The 25,920-nt window shown below is 39.6% G+C and overlaps 2 protein-coding genes and 1 long non-coding RNA gene across 23 annotated transcripts in view; 1 reads left to right on the top strand and 2 right to left on the bottom strand.

The window, feature by feature from the left end:
• Nucleotides 1-16,794, top strand: part of ZZZ3 (zinc finger ZZ-type containing 3) — a 40,448-nt gene extending 23,654 nt beyond the window's left edge. For 6 of the 21 annotated variants that reach the window (XM_083742923.1, XM_083742937.1, XM_083742938.1 and 3 more), the window contains 10 exons: nt 4,604-4,742; nt 6,645-6,792; nt 6,865-6,983; nt 7,222-7,293; nt 7,453-7,554; nt 9,948-10,043; nt 11,780-11,932; nt 13,887-14,021; nt 15,004-15,104; nt 15,448-16,794. In XM_083742923.1, coding sequence (XP_083599049.1) covers nt 4,604-4,742; nt 6,645-6,792; nt 6,865-6,983; nt 7,222-7,293; nt 7,453-7,554; nt 9,948-10,043; nt 11,780-11,932; nt 13,887-14,021; nt 15,004-15,104; nt 15,448-15,592 — 1,210 coding nt within the window. In that variant the 3' untranslated portion in view covers nt 15,593-16,794. Of the gene's footprint in view, nt 1-4,603; nt 4,743-6,644; nt 6,793-6,864; nt 6,984-7,218; nt 7,294-7,452; nt 7,555-9,947; nt 10,044-11,779; nt 11,933-13,886; nt 14,022-15,003; nt 15,105-15,447 lie in introns of all 21 variants that reach the window. The other 15 variants (XM_083742935.1, XM_083742919.1, XM_083742930.1 and 12 more) reach the window with 3 other exon arrangements.
• LOC310846516 lies at nt 2,494-4,597 on the bottom strand. Its single transcript, XR_014565373.1, has 2 exons — nt 3,708-4,597; nt 2,494-3,674 (listed from the first exon to the last, which is right to left on the bottom strand). It is a non-coding gene; the product is annotated as an uncharacterized lncRNA (long non-coding RNA).
• A 2,027-nt stretch (nt 16,795-18,821) lies between the features above and the next one.
• Nucleotides 18,822-25,920, bottom strand: part of AK5 (adenylate kinase 5) — an 84,185-nt gene continuing 77,086 nt past the window's right edge. The window contains exons 11-14 of the mRNA XM_083743085.1: nt 25,599-25,762; nt 24,671-24,787; nt 21,372-21,563; nt 18,822-20,284 (exon numbers count right to left, since the gene is read on the bottom strand). Coding sequence (XP_083599211.1) covers nt 20,183-20,284; nt 21,372-21,563; nt 24,671-24,787; nt 25,599-25,762 — 575 coding nt within the window. The 3' untranslated portion in view covers nt 18,822-20,182. The remainder of the gene's footprint in view (nt 20,285-21,371; nt 21,564-24,670; nt 24,788-25,598; nt 25,763-25,920) is intronic.

Below are 25,920 nucleotides of genomic sequence, written 5' to 3'. Positions count from 1 at the left end.
AGGGAATGAGGGAAGGGATTTGGGTGTGGAAGAAGATTGTGTGAGACGTGAATGAGCCTACTGGGAGCTTTCAGTCTCACAAACATGGTAAAGGGATCTGTCCTGGTACCAGTGGTTTATCATCCTTTTAAAATGCTCCACAAATTGTATTTTCTGTTTTACCTTGCTGTTGTTGCTTATTGTTCTCCAGTCTGGGTTTTAAAGTGTGTTAAATAAATAATTAGTGTATACACAATTAATAATGTAATTCCACAGCAGGAAACAAAATAATTGCTTGAAATAGCAGAATCAACTAAAAAATAATGAAACATTTCCCTTGAGATACAGGACGTGCCTTGTATAAACTTATGCAGGAAGTTCATGACTCTTATGTTCTAAGTGAGCCACCTCTGTGCTTTATCAGAACAAACACTAAATCTGTCACATTAGCCTGTTAGTATATTACAAAAGATGCTATGTTTGTTCCATTTTAAATTTATAATACGCTTTTGGTCTCATCATAAGAATAAAAATAGACATTTATATGTTGCATTTTCAAAACAGGTTATACCCTAACTTCTGATTTATGAAGTATGAATATTTTAACAGTATAGAGTCTTATCTGAGCGCCGCACCCCATAATCGCCTTTGACTGGACTTAACTGTCCAGAGGTACTTTACCTTTTACCTTTACTCTGTTACTTAATGTTGAATGAGGAGAATCTTACTTTTTTTGACTAGAGAAGCAAAGGTTTATAAAAATGGGCATTCAGTTCTGCCATTGATAAATTAACTTCATACTGTCAGTATGAAGAAAATTTTTGAAGCATTTACTTGTTGGAGATAGTGTTTAGCTTTCTTTTTATGAGTTTTTCATCTGTCATCTGTTTTCATGATGATACAGAAAAAAGACTTATTTAAATTTCCTGTTGTGATATTTCCCTACATAAATACATGAATCAGAAAGTAAAGCATCGAATTCAGTTGTGCTGCTGCTAATATAGCAGTAGTTTTATGAGTCCATGCAATTTCATAGCAGTGATTTTGATTCTCGTAAGAAAAAAGGCAGTTGTAATGAGTTAAGTATTTTGTATTTTAAACTTTTTTCAGTTGCATTAGTATTTAATCATTATGTGAGCCACCTGTGGCAGATGTGTGGTGGAATGGTATAATATATATGTATTCAAAATAATGTTTTGAGATTAAGTTTGTTAGCTTTTGTGTTGGCAAAAAAGTTAATTGTGTTACAGTTGTAAGATTGGAAACCTTGCCTAGGATGAAAAAGGAATTTTATTTAGAATACTAATGAGGTTACTAGTATTCAATACTTACCATATGCTTGTGTGAATGTATATTTGGGGCGGATCCAGAGATATACCCGTGGGTGAGGTGGAAAGTGACTTTTCCACCCCATCCTCTCCCAGACAGTCTTCTGAAAAGGCCTCTCAATTCCTTTGCTGAATGGGGTTAGATGTGGTATGGGAGACGAAGGGGAAAGATTGTGGAAAATCTCTGCTCACAGAGATGCTTTCACACTTTTCTGCAATCTTCCTCTTCTGCCACACCACATTCGGGATCACGTAGGGGTTCTTCATATGTGGTAGCCACTGCAGGGGGACCTCTAATTTTTTGTTAATCTCAATGGTTCATCAACCAGCAGGCAGGCTGGTTGATCTTTGCAATACACGCCCAATGCCTATGCTGAACCAGTTGCATCTGTAATCATTAAAATTGTGGCCTAATTTGAATCCAGCATGTGTTTCCTGTTCCCTTTCTTTTGTCTGTGCACTCCACCTCTGCCTCACTGTGCTTGGGCCCACAAAACAGTAGATAGCAGTGTAAGAACATTTTAAAGGAAGCACTGTGGCAATAAATAGTTCAGGAGTCCCCTGGCTCATGTATGAGTGCCTACTAGTTATGTAGCCTTGTGCTTCTGTGTAGATTCAGCTGTCGTCTTTGGTTCTAGGAAGTAAACACATTTTCTATCTGCCCTTGGGGCAATCTGAAATTATTAGTATAATGTAAATGACTAATTATAAACAGATTTTAATTATTTGGACTGACGGATTGCTTTGTAAAAATAAAGTTGCATGATAGACTGCTTAACCCACAGCATCTTAAATATAAATTGCATTAAATAGTTTATTGAACTAAGTCAGCTGAGAAACTAATTCTTCTACTGCAAACTACGTTGGAATTTTTACTGTAAAAAAAGGACTATATGATCTTTCAAATATTTAGAAGGCAAAGACTTAAAAATGCAAAACATATGTCAAAGCTTTACTAGTTCATTTCATGGGTTGTTAGACCTGAGAACTGTGGTATTGCTCATAACAAGCAATCATAGAAGACGGTATTACTTCTAAGATTGCTTTCAGAATCCCTGTGTGCAAAACCCCTGTGCAAATATTAGTGAGTAACTAATTCAGTGTGCATGTAGAGAAGCTGTGCATGAATTCCCATATAGACCTTGTCAGACAGGAGTTTCTGTAAGGATTGAACCTTATATGGAAATCTTAGTCCCCTCTTCTCATTCTTCTGTGTCCAGTGTGATAATTAGGCATATCCTACATTCAGACAACTTCAGGATCTCCCATTAGTGATTCACTTTTTCCTTTCTTGTTGACTGCTCTCGCTATGGAAGGAAGTGAATGCCTATACTAGGAATTCATCAAGTTATTTAAATTAACTACCCTTGGCAAAGACTTGCCCAGTATCTTGTCTGGGAAAGCCATTCAAATGTCAGCCTATTTCTTCTCACATGAGATGGAAATCAAATTGTTGCATAAAACATTTCTAGCTGGACGCACTTCATGTTTATCTAGCTACAATGAACACACTAAGATTCCTGAGTATTCAGCCTAAGATGTAAATATATTGGGGGGTTTTTCAATAGTAATGGGAAAATATTCCAATTTTGCACCATTAGGTATGTATTCCTTGTTGGGTTTGTTTTATCATATGCTTAGACAATTATATATAGGAACAATTATGCACATTTAAGTTTCTTTTCCTGTTGCTTCAGTGTCGTAATTATTCAGGCCCGCCCACACAGGAGTTGTATATGTTTGTATAAACTATAAAAAGCAGGTACCCTCTGTGAATATGTATTTGCAAGGCTTGTTGTCTAACATATTGTTAGAAAAACATTTATCCTCTTGGGATTTGTGCCTATTAAGCCAGTTAAGTACTGCTTTTATTAATGTGCTTAATAGTATCGCTAAGCAAAAATAATGCTTTCCGTCTGCTAAAAATAAATAATTCCTGTGAACATGTATGAATTCCTAAGATGTCTGTGCAAAAGAATTATTCTTTCTGTGAGACAGCAGTGTAAGCAAGAACTCATTATTTATGCTTTAGGAAATAATAATAATAATAATAATAATAATAATAATAATAATAATTATTATTATTTATTTATTTATTTATTTATTTATACCCTGCCCATCTGGCTGGGTTTCCCCAGCCACTCTGGGTGGCTTCCAACAAAATATTAAAAATACAATAAAGCATCAAACATTTAAAACTTTCCTAAATAGGGCTGCCTTCAGATGTCTTCTAAAAGTCAGATAGTTGTTTATTTCCTTGACATCTGATGGGAAGGCATTCCACAGGGCGGGTGTCACTACCAAGAAGGCCCTCTGCCTGGTTCCCTGTAACCTCACATCTCGCAGTGAGGGAACCGCCAGAAGGTCCTTGGAGTTGGACCTCAATGTCTGGGCTGACACATGTCAGAACTCTGCATTTGTGTGGGTGTGAACACATATACTCACAATAATACTGAAGATATAAACCATTAATGATGCAGATAGGAAGGAACTTGAGGCATGTCTTTGGTAAGACAAAGCAAAAGAAATAAGATATAATAGCTTTCAGTATAAATAAGATATCAACATGAATTGCATCACTGAAAAGTGAACTATACCATCCATGCAAATGTGTATAACAGAGCCTTGGCTCTGTCCTGAGGCTGCTTTATCATTAAAAGAAACACAAACAGTGGACTGAGACCTGCAGTAGACCTTGGACCGCTTTCAGATGGGGCTCAGTCCACAGCCTGCCCAGTGCCTGCTCACTTAGTCTGCCTCACCCCCTAGCTATGCCAAAACCTTTTTGCCAGGCAAGGTTTTGTGGTATATTTGTGGTAGTTGGGGAAAATTAACTTTGATTAACCTCATTGACTACAATAGATAGATAGATAGATAGATAGATAGATAGATAGATACTTCCTTTGTCCAGGTATCAGGGTGATACTAGTCTAGTATGTTGGAGCCATATTTATAGTGGTAGGTAGAAATATACTGTGCAGCAAGAAGAAAAAGTCATTGTTTTGTGGCTTACTCAGCATCCAGTTTTTTTATACTTGTTATGTGTTTTTGCTGACATTTCTATAAAGCAGTCAATCCTACCACTATTTCAGATTAAAAGAACGTCTGACACACATTCTATTGGTGCACTTAAAAAATTACTTTTAATATATGCAGTCCTGTTTACAATAATATGCTTTGTTTGAGTCTTTCAGATAAGTGTGCTGGGTGCTGAGGTTTTGGGGTTTCCCCCCTCCTTTTGCTTTGGTTATTGTGCATAGAAATCTGTAGTGAGTTGTTTCCCTTTGTCTCTGTAGTTATCAGAGACTGTTACAGACGATTGCGGTACTCGAGGCTCAGCGCACTCAAGCAGTTCAAGATCTTGAGAGTTTAGGCAGACACCAGAGAGAAGCGCTGAAAGATCCCATTGGATTTGTGGAAAGTCTCCAAAAGAAGGTATTGCAGTGGGAATTTTTAAGCACCCCTGAGAGATGTTTGATAACGAATAATTCATCTCCTGCAGACAAGTGCGTGTAAATGGTAGAATTAGGGGAAAACATGGTCTTTCTATAAGACACAGGCAATTAGAGCTTCTTGAGTCTGTTACCTTCTCAAATACATTGTTTGTTCAAAACTGTGCTTGTGAAGATTTTGTAATGAGGTTGTAATGTTGGTTGAGGGCCTGTCAGATCTAATAGGTAAGGGCAAGAGTTTCCATTCTTCTTCCCTTAACTTGTCTTTTCCCCAATTCCCCACTTGGGGTTGGTTCTTCCAATTCAGGGCCTCCCATGCACTCAGGTAGCCGAGGTATGAAATGGTTCTCCATACTGTGTCCAACTCCCAATTTGTTTGGCAGTTTCAATTAAGCTGTCTATAAAAGCCACCATTCTCCGTAACTGAGGGGCAGAGGCAGCCATTTCTCCTGACTTTAAACCTCCTTTAACCATCAATGCCATGTTCAGTGGCCTCCATATCCTTTCATGCTATAGACAGCGCCAATGCTTCTTGTTGTTGGGTTTTTTAATGGCCCCTTAACATCCCAGCTACAATTCACCCAGGGGTGACACTGAAACATTGTGGTAGAAAATGGAGTTTATGCCCTCTCCTACATCCATGTCCCTCTCTAGGTAGCTTTCAGTGTAAACTGAGCCCTTCACTCTTGATCTTATGAAGCCCTCTTACAGCCTGGGCACACTAAGGTCAAAAAGTGTAGGAGGCCCGAGGCATGTTTGCTGGCCCTCATTCCTCTACTCTTGACCTTGTGTTTAGCACACTGATCTGCAGTGAACTTGCAGAAATGTTCAGCTGAATGTGCTTAGAAGCCTTCCCCCAACCAGGAACTCAATATTATCAGGGTTCCCGATTGTAAGGTTCCTGAATAGAAGCTCCTTACAGACTTCTGTGCTAAAGGCTAAAAGGACAAGTGCGGTGGGAATGGGCATTCTTGACATGGTTCAGGATTTGGGGGTAATGGTTGGTACAGACACCTAGTCTCTTCCTGCTCCCCTTGCCCTCACATATTTAGACTGAACATTTGAAGAAGGCTTCTCATGGCAAAATTTCTGCAGAGAAAAACACAACATCTCCATGTGACCAGGTGTTCATGCATAGGATTTGGTTCACACTGAAAGCTGCCTGCAGGTGGGGAATAGGTTGCATGCTCACACTAATGTCCCACCACACTGTTTTAGGGTCATTTGCCACTCCTAGTTGAATGTATGCTGCAGCTTTGTAACTCCTCTTGCTTGTCATTGACAGTTAATTTACTTCTGATTTTGCAGAGAAAGTTTAGATGTCCTAGCAAAGAGAACTAGCAATTGAGCTGTATGATGCAGTCATGAGAAAGCAGAAGTGTCAGTTTCAGGCCAGTCTGTAGATGTTTTTGTGGAACATACTGTCTTTGATTACAATTGAATTATTAAGCGAAGAGCATATAGTGAGTGAGTTGTAGGGGAAAATATCCACACACATTCTGAAGATGTTTTTGACCAACTGTGGTATGTTCTTTAATTTCTATTTCCTGGTCTTCTCCCTGTCTCTCTTAATATGCTATATTTGCACACAGACTAAAATTTGATGGGAAATCATACTTTCTATTTAGCTAACAAAAGACAGTAAGAGGAGATGACTGTCACTGTTTTAAAAATGATCTCCAACAAGCCATCATTTCCCATTCCCCTACATATTTTATACGCTTTCCTGTGTATTACTGTTGGATGAGTTCCTTTTAAAATGTGGAAATACAGTAAAACATGGGTTACTTTAAAACAGGCTCATATTAGTTTCATATTGCATCATTTGAAAGTGTGCTTTGTGTGTATTTGTGAACTCTTTTCTTCATAATTTTGACTTTTTCAGGTTGACGTAGGGCTTCCATATCCACAGAGAGTTGTTCAGCTGCCAGATATATCCTGGGACCAATATACTACAAGCCTTGGGAATTTTGAAAGAGAATTCAAAAACCGAAAGCGTAACAGTAGACGAGCAAAACTTATTTTTGATAAAGGTAAGTAAATAACTATGTCATGGTGGTGGGGCACTCTAATGCTCTTTAATAATTATTTTCTATTATTTTCAGTAGGTTTACCTGTAAGACCAAAAAGCCCTTTGGATCTCAGAAAGGATGGAGAGGCCACTTCATACTCTGTCTTGCCTTTCAGTGATTGTCCAGAAGCTTCAGCAAACAACCGTCCGCAGGTAAATACTACCAAAAATAAGACAGAAGCTATTTTCAGGATTTTATAAAACAGCATTTTCGATAGTTATAATGAATTCAAAGGCACCAGTTTCAAATACCTGCCTATTGGGAATATTTATTTTAATGTGAAAAATTACATGATTTGCTTAGTCATTCATTGAGTAAACTCTGGTTTTGTTTGAAGTTAAATGAACTTCTCTAAAGTCTTGTCCCATGTTATGTACTGTATTTAAGCAGATGATAAGAGGGCGACTTTGTGATGAGACCAAACCTGAAACTTTTAATCAGCTGTGGAGTACAGAAGAACAGGTAATGGAAACGAGGCTAGCAGAATCATACAATTCTATAATGTTCATTTGGTTTTTGCATTGTATTCCCCACCCCTGCCCACCCCCATTAATGAATAAGTGGAGCTCTCTTCTGTGAAACATTAATTGGTATTTATGACCTACTTTGTGATTGCTTCAGAAAAAGCTTGAATTACTACTCCTGAAGTATCCACCAGAAGAAATAGAATCTCGACGATGGCAGAAAATAGCTGATGAACTGGGAAACAGAACTGCGAAGCAGGTAATGGGGAGTAACACTTGTTTGAGGTCTGTGCAGTCCAACAGGTGGGTTCTGTGCCTGTGTAAAACAAGCCAGAGAACTAGGGGTGGATATCCAATCCCTGGTGCAGAAGCTTCAAGAAGTGCAACAGGTTCCTTCCTGCTCAGTTCTCTTCTCATTGTCCCAACAGACTCTCATCTATTGCTTTTGCTAAGAGTTGGTGTCATTGGTTATACAATTTCTTCTGGAGTGGTGCGAAGAATAGCAGTGGGTGGCAATCAATTTTATCTATTCAAATTATCAATGTGTCTCTTCCCAGTAATGAGCTACTATCAAAGCTAAACCTTACCAGAGTTCTTTCATATGAATAGCACAGAGGCTTCAGAATTATATTCCTATATAATGTCCACTGAGAACCTAGTTTTTGAACACCAGTATTATTACTTTGTTGTTCTTTCCATTTAATGAATGAATTAGTAGGTATTAGTAAGAAAACTCTGGTCCTAACCCTTCGCTGCCTTGGGGGATATCTTCAGGAGAAGAAAAGGGTAAGGAGTGAACCCTACGCAAATCCCTAGAATGGAGAGCACTTTATACATCTTTTTCCAACAACAACTGCAGCCAAGCTGGTGCCAAACACGTTGCCCTGCATTCCTTTGGATCACATATGCCAAGGGAGGTGGATCCTGTTATCTGAGCAGGACCTCTATGCACACTGCTCTGGCTTGCGCCCCAGGGAGGTCACTTAGGGGCTGCTAATGCAGCAGTTTAACTTCATCCCTGGAGGTGTACTCCATTGTCTAATGAGACTGACAGATGCCAACAAGTTAGGTATGCTATCAGTGGCAAGCATTGCCCCCCCCAATGATCCTTTAATGGTACCAGCTCTCTAGTAAACTTTGTCTGCAAAGTACATGAAAAATGGCAAATTTCAGATTTCCGTGTTGTTGCATTGCACCTAGAGTAAAATTATAAAGGTGTGAAAAGGATTTTTATCCTAGACTAAAAAAAATCCAGGGACTTGCTGATCAGAAGGTCGGCGTTCAAATCCCCACAACGGGGTGAGCTCCCGTTGCTCGGTCCCTGCTCCTGACAACCTAGCAATTCAAAAGCACGTCAAAGTGCAAGTAGATAAATAGGTACCGCTCCGGCGGGAAGATAAACGGCATTTCTGTGTGCTGCTGTAGTTCGCCAGAAGTGGCTTAGTCATGCTGGCCACATGACCCGGAAGCTGTATGCCGGCTCCCTCGGCCAATAAAGCGAGATGAGCTCCACAACCCCAGAGTCGGCCACGACTGGACCTAATGGTCAGGGGTCCTTTTACCTTTACCTTTACTAAAAAAAATCCATTTATCTCCTTTGAGTAAAGTTAGAGTTGACTCCATACCACTAAATCACAATAAAGATGATCTCCCAGAGTTGTAGTTTGAAGGCGTATCTAGAATATTTTTTTATTTGAAATGTGCATTTTCCTCACTTACTCATTTATTAAATTTCTATACCTTTCTCAAAAAAGAAGCCCCAAAGCCCACATTTTGCTGATGATCAAAGTACAATTTAATAGTACTTACCATATTTCTCTTTGTAACCAGATTCACAACTAAGAGGCAACCAATAATGCCCTATGATATGAATGCAATGTAGCATTATTTCTAGTCCTTACCCCTTAAGATATTTTATATGTCCTAGATCTTTTCCTGGCCACAATACATTAATTAAATAGGTTTCCTCATAATCTGAAAATATTGGTATCCTATTAAATAGGAATTTAGAGAGAATATTTCATATTTTACATAATCCTGAATTGAATATACATTGTTCTGATCTTGTTGAAGGAAGGACAGAAAGAAAAATAATCTGTAACCTCTTACTTTGCTAATTTAGCAAATTAAAAAGCTTTATTCCATAACTTTGGTATCTCAATTGTGGCTCTGTATTTTCACTATTTAATTGCTTTTAAGCACCAGCAATATTGGGCAGATATCATGGAAAATGGAGGTGACACTGTATTTATACAAGTTACAGACAAAATTAAGTAGGGGATTAGGGAGGAGGAGTAGAAGCAATCTGGGAAAGTGAGTGACAAGTGGGCAATCAGAGCTGTGGAAGGGCTTTGCAAATGAAGCTGTTCTTGATGATGGATTTGAAGAGGAGTGCGAAGTGTTCTTATGAATAGGAAAGAGGGCAGGGCTTTAAGTGTATGGAGCAGCATGGCAGCTAGGAACTTATGAGTGGCACATTTGTAAAGTAGATAATGTTCACTATGTCTCTGTTAAATGTTTAAGGTAACATTACCAGCTGTCACCCATCTCTCATGTTTTTACCTTTTTAAATACAAAACATAGCTTACTAATTGGTATTGTTTAGAATTAGTGCCCATATGTATTTTAAAAAATCTGTTTCCACTCTTTCAGGTTGCCAGCAGAGTGCAAAAGTATTTTATAAAACTGACTAAAGCTGGTATTCCAGTTCCAGGCAGAACTCCAAATTTGTATTTTTACTCCAAAAAGGTAATTGCTAGAATATTTCACATCTGTTTCTGGCGTTTAGATAAAAATACATTTGTGGAAAACATAAATGGTGCTTTATCAGCACATTTTACTTGTTTGTTTGTTTGTTTGTTTGCTTGTTTGCTTGCTTGCTTGCTTGCTTGCTTGCTTGCTTGCTTGCTTGCTTGCTTGCTTGCTTGCTTGCTTGCTTGCTTGCTTTGGAAGAAATTTTCAGAAAGAGTAGCCTCTCCATAGTGGTCAAAGACTGCCAAATTTCAGACTGGTCTAGGGGCTTTTGTGCTGGACACCATTTTATTTTGATTAAAAAACAAAACCCCAAACATCAATAACTCTTTTTTTGAGGGGGGGGGGGATTAGATGCAATTTGGAGGCAAGATCGCCCCTTTTTAAGGCATGAATCATGCCAAATTTCAGAAGGATACTTTCAGAGGTATCGCACAATGTCAGCCATTACAATTGTGGCAGATGGCTTAAAAAAGGAATCACTTCTCCTTACCTAGTGTTTTGTGGACAATTAGACTGAAATTTACAGACATAGAGGTGTGCTGGTGCAAGAAAACAACCAAATTGCAGACAAATAGAACCAGGGAATTTTCGGAGTTAATCTGGGGGGATTAATTTTCCAGACTGACTTATTCCCTAGTGGTATAGAAGCAGAGGACTGGGAAATTTTCAGCGGTGTGTCACCAGTATGCTGTGTCTTCACATTAAACCATAGTTTGTTTAAGAGATAATGGTTTAAAGCGCACTGTTGTATGTCTTGTTCATGTGTGTAATAAAACTGTACCATTCCAACACAAATTTATCCATGGCATTTTTTTCTTTCCCCACCTTGCTGTTTTTAGTTTACTTGTATTTGGTTTTTCCTTTCAATCCCTTCCCAAAATCTGATGATCACCAACCTGGCTGCTACCATAAATATCCAATGAATGGTTTAAAGTGGACATTCAGTGGAATATCAGAGCAGCAGATCCACAGTTTCATACCATTCCCAGCCAGGGTAGAAGGCGGAGGCCTTTTCCTCACCTTCTGGTGCTCCACCTCTAGGCTAGTATGACTGAGAGGCCCTTTCTTCTGTGGATTTGTGGAGCTTTGGGTCCTACACAGTGGCATTAGCCCTTCTTCGTTACTTAAATTCTGTTTTAAACCGGTTATTAAATGTTTTGGTTTAAAGCACCCTGCTTGCATTGGTTCTGAAGAGCCTTGTTGATCGCTTACACAAATTGTTTTATTTGTGCGATTTTGTAAATAGGGAAGTGGGAGTGTTCTATTTCACTTAATTACTTAATCAGATTTTCAGCCAGTTTTTGGCAAAACAATTTCTTGTTTTCAGAATTCATCAGTGTTTTGACCATATTTGTAATAATGTCTTTATAATGAAAATTAGAAATAATGTGGTGGTTCTTTTTCACTGCATTTCAAACAGCATTTGTTTGTTGTACTCGTCAGCAGTTTGATGTGTATCTAAATTGCCTGTGAATGTCCACAGAAGTGGGCTGAAACACAGCGAGGATGCCTTTTCCTGATGAGTATTCAATTCATGTTGAATCTGGTTTGGGGGAAGCACATCAAAATGCAATATTTAACAAGAAACTACATGATAGATATGGATTGTGGCTAACGCTGTTTGTATACAGCTTCCCAAACCAATGGTGAGAACACATTGGATACTGTTAAAATGTTACGATGGTGGTTTCTTAATACCATTTCATAGATGGTGTGTTCTTCTGTTGTAGTCCTCCAGTAGAAGGCAACATCCTCTGAATAAACATCTCTTCAAGCCCTCAACTTTCATGACATCCCATGAACCTCCCGTGTATATGGACGAAGATGATGACAGATCAAGTTTTCATAGTCATTTAGGCAATGCAGCAGAGGAGGAATCATCGGTATATTTTTTATTCTAAGTAGATGATTATGCATGAAGGTGCTGAGAGTTAAGACAGCTCAAGGAATGCCTGTGTTGAGTAAAGGAAACTCTTTAATATAATAGCAACAGGTTATTGGTGCCAAAAGTGTTGGGTAAAGGTGTATCTGTTTATTTTTCCTTTTCTTTCCAAACCCCCATGCGAGAGCTGAAAATACTTCAGCTTTAATCTTCAGCATCTTGGTACATTTCTTATGTGATTATTATTATTTAACAGACAAGGACAGATCTTCTTTGTACATGCAGGTCCTGCTATCTGCCCACCCGCTATGTGAAAATTCAGTTATCCAAACATAAAGAATTATGCCCAAACCTTGCTATACACACTACAGATTCAGATATCCAGACAGATGGAGTTTGCCTACTTCCTTACTTGTTTTTTGGGAAGAAACCATGCAGGGAGGAAGTGGGGAGATAAATCAGGGAGCAGGAGGGAGTGGACAAACCAGTTTTCCTTTTGTCTCTCTCTTGCTGGTTGGCTGCAGCCATTTCAGGAAGAAACTATGGAGGGAGTGGGAGAGAGATCAGATAAATCACAGATTAGAAACGTTCCCATAGAAATCATTAGAAATTGTACTCATTTTGTGAACGCTTGCCAAATGAATGATTTCCAGAGAATTCATTGTGGTTGGTAAGCAGGATAACTCAGCGTTAGAGCTTTGAATTCACATCCCTCCGATACAGCTCTATAATTATAAGATGACATTGATTTTACTGTGAGGATTGCCTACAGTGATTCTGTGGCATGCAAGTGTAAGCAGTAGTCAGATAAAGAAATTTATCTTCCACAACTTCTCAGCTTGGAAATGGTTAGGTGCAATCTTTCCAGCTTGACCAGGCACATTGTTTTCATTCATGGCATTAGTTTATTTTCTGTCTGGATGTTCTGCTTCTATAAGAAAAAAGAGAACTAGGCCATTGCCGTAGTCCTAGGGCCACTTTAGTCCAACCCTTCTGCTTTACCCCACCCTCGTGAGGAGCCAGAGGAGGCCTTCCACTTCCCTCACAGGTAGCGTCTCCTGCACGTACCTTCCACAGCATCTCCAAGGCTGTGATCCTCTGTGCACTTTCTTGGGAGATGGCCCCATTGAACTCTGCCATCGGGGAGAACAAAGTGTGTTGTTTCTCAGGGCTCTCTCAGCAAGACAGGTGGCTTTTTTCAGAACATTACTTTTCTGCTTTACCCTCTTTTCTTCTACTGCTGTTCTTACTTCCCATGCATTTGTACATCCTGGACTACTTTTTATTTTGTAATAGGCAGCTTTGGTCAGAGATTGTTCTGCCAACCCTGGGAAGGGGACATAGAACAGGAGGCTGAAGAAAGCCACACAAATCCAAGTTTAATGTGATTTTGTTTTATGAGACATCTTGAGGGCTTTTAAAGGCAAAAGTCAGAGTAAAAATAAATCTCATAAAGGTTCTCCTATTCTGCACCTCAGATTGTAAAACTGCATTGAAGGATTTTGTTTGCTAGGTTTATCTTTAGTGAAAACAAATCTGTTCTCTATCACATTTCAAAGATTACATTAGAAGTCATGCAATACCCTATTAGAATTTTTCATTCTGTCTTGGTTGCATCTCTGCCTTCAGGGGACATTCTGTTTCTTCCTGTCTCAATAGTTCTTCAAAGCTGTCCAGCCACATTTCTCTCCTATTCCTAGCTATCAAAGTGTTTTTAGAGCTGATGAATGAATCTGATAACTTGAAAATCAAGCTCATGTTAATTTTTAAGAGGGAGAGGGGGAAATGTCTTTTCAGTAATGAAGCCATTCTAACTTTTCTATTCTTAAATTTTGTCTTAGAGAGAAAAACTCACAAAAATACTATTTTCCTTTAGCATTTGTGGATCTGCTTAAACGGGTTGGATTCTTAATATTATTCATTCTCTCCCCCCTCCCTCCCTCCCTCTTTAACAGGATGAAGAAAGTATCCCTGTAGCATATCGAGAATTACCAGAATACAAAGAGCTGCTTGAGCTAAAAAAGCTGAAGAAGCAGAAACTGCAGCACATGCGTGCCGAAAGTGGTTTTGTGCAACACATAGGCTTTAAGGTTAGTAAAGCTGGAGGGTTAAGTAGGAGCTTTCCTGCCACTCCTTTAGTCAACTTGGTTGGCAGGGTCATTGGATTAGAACAAGCGTAGTGTTTTAGAGTGGTCCATGCAAGCTGAGTAAAACTTAGCTAAAGAGAGATTGAGAAAAACTATAGCTGTTTTTGGGACCTAGCCTTCATGTTAGAAACTGGTTATATTGCACCTAAGACTGTTGTAAGCTGCCCGGGGAACTGCTGGTGAAGGGTAGGTAATAAATTTCATTATTATTACAATTATTTAATCTTAAATAAGATTGCACTGGCAGTGACATTTCCAAAAAAGTTTTCCCCCTTGAACATTGTCAGAGATGAAACAATGACGTTCGTAGGTGATCCTGAGCTTTTTGTAGAGCTAGTTACGAATAACTATAGTAGTTGCATTGCAACCTATCTCATAGTTCTGAAAGGGGGGATGTTAGAGAAATCAGTTTATGATGCAAACTAGCTCTTAGCAGCAGTTTAGCATCGACTGCGGGTACCCAGGGTGGGTGCACGCCAGGTTGCGGTGTGTGTGTGTGCCAGCCGCACTCCACACTGCCAGAGCGACCCCCACTGGAGCAAAGCAGGGCTGCACTGAGTCACCTGCCAGCCGATGTGGTCTTGCCTTCATGGGCAGAGAGGGGCTCTGGGTTGGGCCGTGCTGGGGGTGCTTGGTCACGCCTGGTTCATGCCACCTCAGAAATTGTGCTCACGGACTCCCTGGCGCACACACACCCCTACTCTACAGCCCTGGCTCTTAGGCACAGCAACTTATTTCCTCTCTCTCTCTCAGCCAGTTATATTCTCCTATGTGTTCTTTCAGTATTGAGGGTGAGAAAATATTCCTTAAATCACAACTTTTGATGCCCTCTCTGTAGAGAATGATAACCTGTAGAGACTTACATTTTTGGAAATTGCTTTTGGAAATGGTTTTCCTGAGTGTTCTCTCCTGAATCTGTTTTCAGTGCGATAACTGTGGAATCGATCCCATTCAAGGCATTCGGTGGCACTGCCGAGACTGCCCTCCAGAAATGTCTTTGGATTTCTGTGATTCTTGTTCTGACTGGTAAGCAACATGCATCTATGACAATTACTAACAATAAGCTTAAGATGGAAATCGGATGCATACTTTTCTCAGTGGGTCTTCTCTCTGATTAGAGGACTAAAACCACATGTAATTTCTAAACCCCCCCCCCCCCAATTTAAATCATGATATGAAATGCGTACCGGAAAGTTACATAAATTTGCTGAGGATAAAATATTGTATGCATAGGGTATAATTATGATATTTTGTAGGGCGTTTTTGACAAATGTTTAGTGTAAGAATTTTTGACAAATGGAATACACCCATGGATTTCTTTGTGCGGAATTTCACACTTAACAAATAATGCTTCTTCCTTTTCTTTCAGTCTGCATGAAACAGACATTCACAAGGAAAGTCACCGATTGGAGCCTATGTACAGAGCAGAAATGTTCTTAGATAGAGACTACTGTATGTCCCAAGGCCCCACTTATAATTACCTTGACCCCAACTACTTTCCTGCAAATAGATGACATGGAAAGCAAATCTGCAACCTGAAGCTTAGTATCCTCTCTGAAAACCAACCGTGGCACTGTTGGCGATTCTGTGTCCACCTTGGGAAGACGTTTGCTTTCCCAGGAATGTCATCCTCAGCATGAGAGCGTCCCGAGTGCCCTCATCAAAATCCTGCTCTTTGACCTGTCATGATACCAGATAACTGAACAGAGGTTGAACATTCCTAGTGTGCGGAAAGCTTTTGGGGGAGATTTTCTTTTCACTGTGTTAGTTTGGGGGGGCGGGGGGGTGTAAGTTGGTTTAATCTGAAGAGAGGAGTTGCAAAAGTGTGGCCAGAAACGAAAGCACACATTAAGGTTAGTCATTTCCAAAGAACTTGACTACTAGGAGATGCAGAGATGATGAAGTGCGTACATTAAAAAACAGTTAAGTAGTTTGCAGTTTTGTTGTGAAAATAGTTTGCAGCACAGAAAACTGACTTTTTTAGGCAGAGTTTTAACCTAAGACAGTGTTTGCGTCTAGAACGTATTCTTAAAACAATCACTGTCTCTGTGATGGTCGGTAATAGGCCTTTATAAAATTGGAGCTGCTTAATCAAGTTGATGTTTCTTTACTTTCATTTCATTTTCTTTTTTTCTTTTTACCACAACAAAATTTTATTTACCAACAGTGAAGCACTACAGGAGGCAACAGTGGCACTGCTTCCTTAACCAGCTCATGGTGTGTGAATATTATAAAATTGTCACGCAAATATATTTTTAAATGTAATGTTATATAAAATGACCATGTGATGTGTACAAAAATATGGTGAAAAGTGCCAGTGGTAGTAACTGTGTAAAAGTCTCTAATACCCAACATTAACTCTTATAAAGTAAAATACACAGCCTTCTGCCTCTGTATTTGGAGTTGTTAATGCAACTCATCAAAGAAAACTGCCTAATATAAATCATATATGGGAATAATTTTCCTCTTTTGTAGTATGCACAAGATCCATGAAAGATTGTATTTTTATTACTATTTAAACAAGTGATTAAATTTAGCCTGAGCAGTGAGCAAGGGTTCACATGCATTCTTTTATACTGCTGGATTTTGTTGTGCATCATTTAAAGCATTTTGTATGTTTCTTCTTATCTGTGTATACAGTATGTTCTTAAATAATGTTCAATTGTCAGGAGAACTGTGAGAAATAAACTATGTGGATACAGTCTGTTTATATATAGAATGCTTACTGTGACTTTTTTTTTGAGGTTTGACTATTGAACCAACATTCAGAATTGAAAATATAATTTAGCTCTTAAACTCAAGGGGCATCTTGATCCCCTTAAGGGGCTCAGTGTGTCCTGGTAGCCTTTGCCCAGCTATTTACTCAGCCTCTTCAAAGATTATGCACAAATACCCTGATCCTGGCACACCCGAGTTCTGAGCCGTGTTTGTTCCCACTTGCAGATAGACCTTTTGCGCATGTGCTACTCTGTTCACTTTGATGGAGGATGTAGGTTTGCACATGTGTTAATGCTCATGCACAGCTGTATACTTTTAAAATGAATGGAGCAGCGCATTGGGGTGCATGTCAGAATTACCGTGTCTTTAAGAAACCACTGGATTGGATTGACTACATGGGAGAAGGTATCAAGCAAATAAGTAACATTTCCATGTAGCTTCTGTATGGCTATGATGCAGTCGTTCCCCCCAGTATTATAATTGCAGAGTAAAAAGGAAAAGCATTTTGGTACGCTTTATTAGCCTAAATATAGCAATGATCGAAAAAGCTTTGTAATATTTGTTACATATTTTTAGCTAATATATCATTTTGACATGTATAACTTGTGATTCAGAAATAATAATTATTTTAACTGTAATAGATTTCCACTTGCTTAAAAAAAACTTGAATTTTCAGAATGACTTCGAGTACATGTTTAACTTAAATATGGCAGTAAATAACTAACAAAGAATTGGCTGGTGCATTTGATAGCAGTTTTGATTTGTTTATTCACAGTGTTAATTTTCACAGTGTTTGTTAGGTGTAATCACTCTTTGTTAGAGGAGCTTGAGCATTTTTTTAATATATTGAGTAGATGATGCAGTACCGTTTCTAATGACTGAGCAGTATAACACATCGTCTGTAAGCATATCTCATTCTTTGAGAAATTTAATAAACCAAAATATATATAACGGAAAAGAATACACCTGATGTATTTCACTTTTCTCTTTAACAAAAGCAAAGGCAAATTGCTTTGGGAAAGACAAATAACTAATTATGCAAATATAAATTATGTCCTTTTTACATATGCAAATAGTGTAATTCTTTTACACTGCAACATTCGAAGTTTTGTGATGTGGGGGCGATCCATTGCCATACCAGCTGTGACATTCAGAAAAGGGATTGGTTCTGTAAGCCACCACACTGAGCAGGGGTTCTGTAAGCAAGGCAGCCAATTTGATGTTGGACCCATCCTAATACACTTCCTGTGGGATTCCATTGTGTGTCAAACACAGCTGGGGAAAACTAATGGGCGAAACACAACTAAATCTCTTAGTTGATCTTTTGTTTTAATTAAATAATTGGTTTATTTGTTACATCACATCACCCGTTTTCTAAGAAGTACATGCTCAAATTGCATATTACAGAAAGTGTAAGCCAGCAGCATACCCATCAAAGCCATATAGAATAGGTAGTTAATCTTCGTCTAAGTTTGTCTGGATGATCTTGATAGATTTTAAAGTCAGCTTTGGGGTGGGGGGCTAAGTTTCTGACTATTTTTCCTGATAATCCAGAAGTATCAAACTTTGTGTACATTGAAGGTTTATGAAAGATAAAATGAAACCAAGATAAGGGTGGCCTATTTTGGAATTTTAAAACCTTGTGGTCATTTCCCCAAACCTTGATAAGTAGCGGAGATCAATGTGCAAATCAATGTTTTACATGAGTTTCTTCAAATTTGCAATGAAGTTATTGCTGTGCTTCCTTATATGTCCTGACAAACTGCTCCCACATGCCTGACTTGTTCCCACAGCAGTTGCCATAATATTGCATTAATAATCAGGAACATCCATGGTTGCAGGGAAAAGAAAAGCGCCCTTGATAGTTCACAGAGTAGCAAGCTGTTTATTGTGCAAATTTAAAGCAAGTTGAAAAATGCAGAAGGATCTGCAGATAATGAAGTAAAAATATTTAAAACCCTCTCTGGATGGCTGCTTTTGTTTAATGAAACCAAAAGTGCAAAGTAAAAAATATTACTCCTAGCATTTGTCCATACATTTTATTTGTTTTACATCTTCAGTACAAGAAAAGTAGCTTGAAAAATACAAATCTGCTTCAAAATGCAACTGTTGACAGAGAGATGAATCATGCAAGAAGAAATAGTAGAAGGCCAGGAGAAGGTAGGAGCCAATTCCGAAGAAATCAAGTATGTTTTTATCTTGTTCAGAAAATCTCAGCATTTTTACTTATTTGTGAAATCAATTTTACTTGTGTCCAGAGATACCTTGACTTGAGTGGAAAAGTACTTCTACTTATGCAAGGCACCCCTACCAACATCCTCTAATTTCCCTGAGCCCCTATGTCTCATCCTGCACCAGGAGTCAATTTTAGGGTGTGCAGGAGTTTTTAGTGAGGAGGGGGAGCCAGGGAAGCATCACTGCATCAGTGGCATTCTGCCCAATCATCTTTGGCTCAACCCACTGTGTTTTGTGCAAAGAGTGTGCTTGCCGATTTATAAACACAGGCTGAGTAAAACACATCTCTTTCACATGTTCCTCAGGCAATGAAAGACCTAAAATTGAGATTTACAGCCGAAATACTTGTCAGACAACAGAAAACAACATGTATTGATGTGATGCCCCCATATTCTTTAAAGGGTGCATGTTAGCTATCTTAACATATGTATTTTGACACTCAAATACTATAAGTGCTTATACATTAAGTGCACCAGCAATATTTGGCACCGGTTTGTTGTTGTTTTAACCAGACCGCAATATCCTTACATTATCACATTTAAGTACATAGGCTGTTTGTACCCATTTTGGTGTTGACACAGCAGCTGATCCCATAATCATATTTGTTAACTGCTTAACATTTTACTTACTACATTGTATAATAAGATACCACTTTTTCAGAAGATTTCTTAACTTCTGCTGCTTTGTGTTAAATGACTGCAACTCAACTGCAGGCATGTTCCACCAGTAAGATAAAATGTCAGAAAACAGATTTTTTTCAAGCATTATAAGAAAAGAAAAAAAAGCTTAAATAGTCTCAGAATTGAGCTGTTCGTTTACAGAAACAAAACATTTCTGTCAGTTCTGCTGACTGTCAGTTAACTGGAAACTCGGATGCTGTATAGTATACCAGGTAATAGTGAAATGCAAGACATGATTTCTAGGAATTAGAGTTGTTGTTTACCATGCTGCTTTTTAACCTGCAAAGTGCAAACCGTATGATAGACGACATACAGTACTTGAATGTTACTGTACTGCATGGGTTATACAGATTTGTTTTTTTTTTTTTACAAAGTTTACAATATGCACTAATCTTTCAAGGCAGCAGCTGTGGCTTTAGACAGCATTTTTGATGACCACCGACTGTGCATATGAGATAGAAAGCGTTGCAATTACACGGAAAGAGATGATGCCGTTCCTTCCTTTTTCAGAAAAGCATCGACAGAAGCACATGCTTCAAGGAAAACCTCTTCTGGTGTCCCTTCTGCATTTATCTGTTAAGAAAAAGAGATTTTATGCATCAGATAGTTGAACCTCAAAAAGGAAACCATTCTGGTATTCTATAATTATTCCCTCCAATGCAAATTCAGGAGGTGAGTGTCTACAGGATTCGTCAAAATGCTGCTGAGAAGCAGCACTATGCTTGAGATAACCTTCAGTTCTGTTGAAGTACAAAAATCCTAAGGGCAAAAACAAAACAGCCTGAAGAGGAATGAGCATGCTCAGTAGCCGCGAGATGCCCTGTGAGCTAGAAAATAAAGCTTGGTTTCCTGGTTTTTATTTTTAGTTAAGTTTTGTGAAATTCATTTCAGGATAAAATGTGTGTGCGTGACTTTTTTGAATAGTCCTGCAATAGGGCATTATTCAGTGCTTTAGTTAAACAGTGCACTTGAGTACTGAGCTATTTAACAGGCCACAGAGCCATTTTCAAGATTTTCTTAAAGCTATGCACAACTTGGAACCAAGTTACCTAAGGGACTGCCTTCCCCTATACTAGAGGTTGGGAGCTACCAAATAGAAACAGATGTTTCCTTTAAAAACACACAACAACCACCACCCTAACTTCTAAAGTGCCCTACACAAAAATCCTGAGACCTAGTTGCTTATAAGTTGGTGGGCCAACATGCTTGCAAATGTTACCCACTTCTGTCATAAAAGGAAAAAAGTTATAGCTATTTCCTCATTTTCTAGTAGTGAAGGGGACTCACTTATGCCTCCGGATCCCAGTGGCTAGGAATCACAAATGAGGAAGATGCTTCTGCACTCAGGGTGCTGCTTGTGAGCTTCCCATAGGCATCTGGCTCGCCAGTGTGATAACAAGATACGCCTTTGGCCTGATCCCACTGGGTTCTTCATATGCTCTTAGGAACCAGGCAGCCTCCAAAATGCTTTGGACCATGACAAAACTGTTTTCCAAAGTGCCAAACCAATATTCGAACTGAACATTGCCCTGGTGCAAACCTAGGAAAGGATTATGGCCTCTTGGAAAGCTTACAGCACATGTGAATTAGCTCTTAGCCTTTTGGATGTATTCAGAAGAAAAAGGTACCATAGTCCAGTTCCAAAGCCTAGCCGGTTTACCTTAAACAATGGAATTTTGTTTTCATAATAGGTGATTACAGGCTCCATTGCTTGGTAGTAATTTTGGATGCTCTTCATGATGGCTTCTTCACTGCCATCCGAGCACTGGCTGCTCTGGCTTCTTTTCAGAAGGCGGCTGCACATTGTCTTAGAAGAGCAGTCCATGCAGAGCATCAGAGATGGTTCACCAATCTGGAAAAAAATGAGAAAATTGACTGAATATAAGAGCTGATCACAGCACAGCATTCTTCCTCATGGAAATGAGGTCAGAATGCAACATCCACATGGATTTTGTAGGAGAGATTCAGACAGGTGACTCAAGAACAATCTAAACGGGAATTGAGCAGATGCTCATCAAATCTGCAGATGACCCCAAACTGGGAGGGGTAGCCAATGCTGCAGAAGACACTCAGGATTAAAGATGACTTTAATAGATTGGAGAACTGGGCCAAAACTAACAAAATAAATTTCAATAGGGAGAAATGTAAGGTTCTGCACTTAGGCAGCAGGAACCAGTTGCACAAATATAAGATGCTAGTACATGTTATTGCTAGTACATGTGAAAAGAATCTATGGGTCTAGTAGACCATAAGCTAACATGAATCAACAGTGTTGTGCAGCAGCAAAAAAAGGCCAATGCTATTCTAGGCTGCATCAACAGAAGAATAGTGTCCTGATCAAAGGAAACCGTAGTACCATTCTATTCTGCCTTAGACCCCATCTGGAGTACAAGGTCCAGTTCTGGGCACCACAATTTAAGAAGGATATTGTCCAGCTGGAATGTGTGAGGAGGAGGGCGACCAAGGTGATAAAGGGTCTGGAAACCAAGCCTTTTGAGGGTGTTGGGTATGTTTAGCCTGGAAAAGAGACTAAGAGAAGATATGATAGCCATCTTCAAATATCTCAAGGGCTGTCACATGCAATGATGCAGCAAGCTTGTGTTCTGCTCCAGAAACTAGGATCCAAATCACTGGATTCAAGTTACAAGAAAGGAGATTCTGACAGTAAGAGCAGTTCAACAGTGGAACAGACTCCCACAACAGGTGGTGGACTATCCTTCATTCAATGTTTTTAAGCAGAGGTTGGATGGCCAGTAGTCTTGGATGCTTCAGTTGAGATTCCTGCATTGCAGGATGCTAGACTAGATGGCCCTTGGAGTCCCTTTCAACTCTAAAATTTGTTGATTCTAGGTTTGTGCAATATTATGTAAAGTAAAAGGATTCTTACAACTAGCTTAACCCCCTGCCATGTTGTAGACTCCTGTCTGTTTCAAAAGAAGCTTGCCCATTTAGCATTGGAAGCTGCTGTTTGAGAAAATAATAACTAAAATAGCTAGTGTAGAAGCAGAGACTCTTGAAGCTGCAAAAATGCAACATCTAAATCAGCCCTGAGATGATGTTTTAATGGAAAAACACCTCTCCGTGCAGTGTTATATAGCAGATGATAACATAATTCATTTCATGCACAAGGAGGCACCAGTGTACCAAAAATTAGTCTCTGACCTAGTGAGGAGTTACTCTGACACAATAACACTGTTGGTGTGAACTGAGCCATATTTTAAAACGTTACATCACAATGAGGAGAGAACAATTTAGTAATAGCTTGGAGGGAACCGCTTATTTAAGGGGAAGAGGCCATTTTTGCCAAGATGAGGAAGTGAAGCCCATGACTCTTGGTGTTCTAATGACAGGATTAATCTTCAGTACTTTGTACAAAAAGTGCTTTATGACAATGTAAAAATAATAATAATGCTCTCTTCATTGGTATTTCCTAATTAAAGGATTAAATGAAATCCCGCCAGCACAGTTTGCATCAGGTGCACAGAGATAAGACTCAAAGGAGCTGCTGGGGGGAGGGAATATGTATGTCGTCATTCCCCTCAACCCATCTCAGCTAATTATTTAGGGTATTTTGAAGTAGCTGGCAAGTAATGTGCTACCTATTGGACGGCTTTAAAAGGGATTAGACAAGGGATTTGTGGAGGATAATGCTATTGGTGCCAGTTATCAGGGAACAAAAGTGGGAAGGATACTCAGGTCCTGCTTGCAGGCTTTCCATGGACATCTTGTTTGGCCACTGTGAGACCTGAGGACTGGATCAGAAGGCCCTGATGCAGCAGAGCTATTGTGTTCCAGCTCTCCATCAGCAAAAGGGAAAACTCAAAATGTGAATGGAAAACATATGGATCTGTAATGAAATAGCTCAGTGCTTTTTCTCACTGTCTTGTCTATATATTTATATCTGGGTTTCTTCTTTCTTTAAACAATTCTATGGCAAACATAAACTGTACTGCATATGCATCGGTTTCTAAATAGTTTGTATCGGTGCATTCCTAAATTGATATTTTGTGTGCTTTGTGTGCATAAAAAGTGATATGCAATGTATGAACATTAAACACAAGAGTTCAGCAGGCAGAGCTTTTCCTGAAGGGTATCTGCATACTAAGACATCATTTTTATGAATTTTGGCATGTTGCAGAGCAGTACGAGGCACAGGTCCCTTGCTGGGAAAAATTCCTGGCAGCCCTAATTAGAAGATAGGAAAGTGCCTTTTCCTGAACCAGACCATCAGTCTCTCATGCTCAGTATGGTCCCCAGCCATGCTGGGTGGGTTGATGGGACTTGTAGTCTAAAACATCTGAATGGCACCAGGTTAGGGAAAGCCGATCTACTCAGACTGGCAGTGGCTCTCCAGGGTTTTCAAATGTAAGTGTTCCCCAGACCTACCTAGAGAAGACAAGGATGGAACCTGGAAGCTTTTGCATTCCAAGCGAGTGCTCTGCTGTTGAGCTGCAGCCTTCCCCTTCACAATGTGATAATGCTCACCTAGAATATAAGTTTCACCACTCCTCTTCCTCTCTTCACTTCTTCCCCAACCTTATACTGTAAAGGTAAAGGTAAAGGGACCCCTGACCGTTGTGGCCAGCATGACTAAGCCGCTTCTGGCGAACCAGAGCAGCGCATGGAAACGCTGTTTACCTTCCCACCAGAGCGGTACCTATTTATCTACTTGCACTTTGACGTGCTTCGAACTGCTAGGTGTGCAGGAGCAGGGACCGAGCAACGGGAGCTCACCCCATCGCGGGGATTTGAACCACCAACCTTCTGATCAGCAAGTCCTAGGCTCTGTGGTTTAACCCACAGCGCCACCCGCGCCCCTACCTTATACTGTAGTCAACATTAATGTCTTGTATCAAATGTAATAGGATAGGAAAGACTTTACATCCTGAAAAAAGTGAGAATGCACATATTTTTGTAAACCAATAAAATCTTTAAAAAATAATAATAATAAATGTTCACCTGGCTCTCAAATTCTTCTCCTTGCTTCATCTCCTGGGGATAACCATCAATCAGGAACCCATTTGTGCCTCCCATATTGGCAAGTATAACTTCTTTCAGGAGATCCGTAACAATATCCTTAATGGAAGAAGATTAAATAATTTTTGTTTAGAAACCACTTTGACACCACAGTGCTTTGGAGTGAGACAAAACTCACAATCCTAGTGCATCATTTCAGGCCCATGTGCTACACCCCCACCCTTATCAGCTGAGGATGCGCCAACATCCTCATTGCACATTTTCACAGGAAGTAAAATGCTTAGTTACCAAACTACTGGATTTAAAAAAATAATCTCATCATAGTCAGAGCTGGATTAACAGCTGACTCAGCATGGGACCTTTGTAAATATAGTATGCCGAGAGACCTTCTAAAATAGCCTAAATCAGTGTGAGGGAGGCAAAAAAATCCTATGATGCCTTGAAGTAAGCATGCTTTTTGTGGCATACTGTGGTTGAATTTTAGGGTGCCAAAGGAATCTTTGGCTAGTAACAAATGATCTTCTGAAATGTGTTGTGGAAAGAGTTATTCCAGCAGCAGAGAATGTGGTGGAGCTGAACCTCTTGCCTGATCTCCCTCTAGCCAAGTCACTACTGCACAGTCAGATGAAGATGGGGAGAAGCAAGGTCAATGTGGTGTAAGCACACTGGGAAAGCCAATCCAGTGATCCATTCTACATTTGCATTGTCACTATTGCCCCTGCTCCTCCCTGTCTCTGTGACTTGGGCAGAGGGAGGTCAAGTAAATGGCCCAGCCCCACTGCACAATCCATTCCTGACATCCTTTCAAACAGCTGGCAGTCATAACTGCACTAAATGTTCTTTCCTTCTTTGGGTTTTGTATCTGTCAGATTCTCTGTCAGACACATCACGTCTCCGGATCACAGCTTACCCCTGGTACAAGTTTGCCGCTTTCCAGGTTATCTCTGATGATCCTGCTCCTTTCTGATAATGATGACATTTCACGCTGGATGAGACCATCCGTCGACAGATGCAAAAATCCATACTTCTGTGCTAATTTCCCGCACTGGGTTCCTTTACCAGAGCCTGGGCCTCCTTTGTGAGCAAGCACAAGTTCTTAAGTTTGAGACACATCAACCCAATTCATCATGAGACAGATCAGCAAACAACAAGATGCTGCAAAATGGCGTTTGGAGTGGTGGAATAAAGCTCTCCTGAATTGCTGAACCACTGAAGCCCATCAACCTTTTTTA

The sequence above is a fragment of the Podarcis gaigeae genome (genome assembly GCF_964106915.1).
Source record: "Podarcis gaigeae genome assembly, chromosome: 6".
NCBI classification, from domain to species: domain Eukaryota; kingdom Metazoa; phylum Chordata; class Lepidosauria; order Squamata; family Lacertidae; genus Podarcis; species Podarcis gaigeae.
The sequence above is the reverse complement of the archived record's forward strand: the minus strand, read 5'-3'. Positions and strand labels throughout refer to the sequence as shown.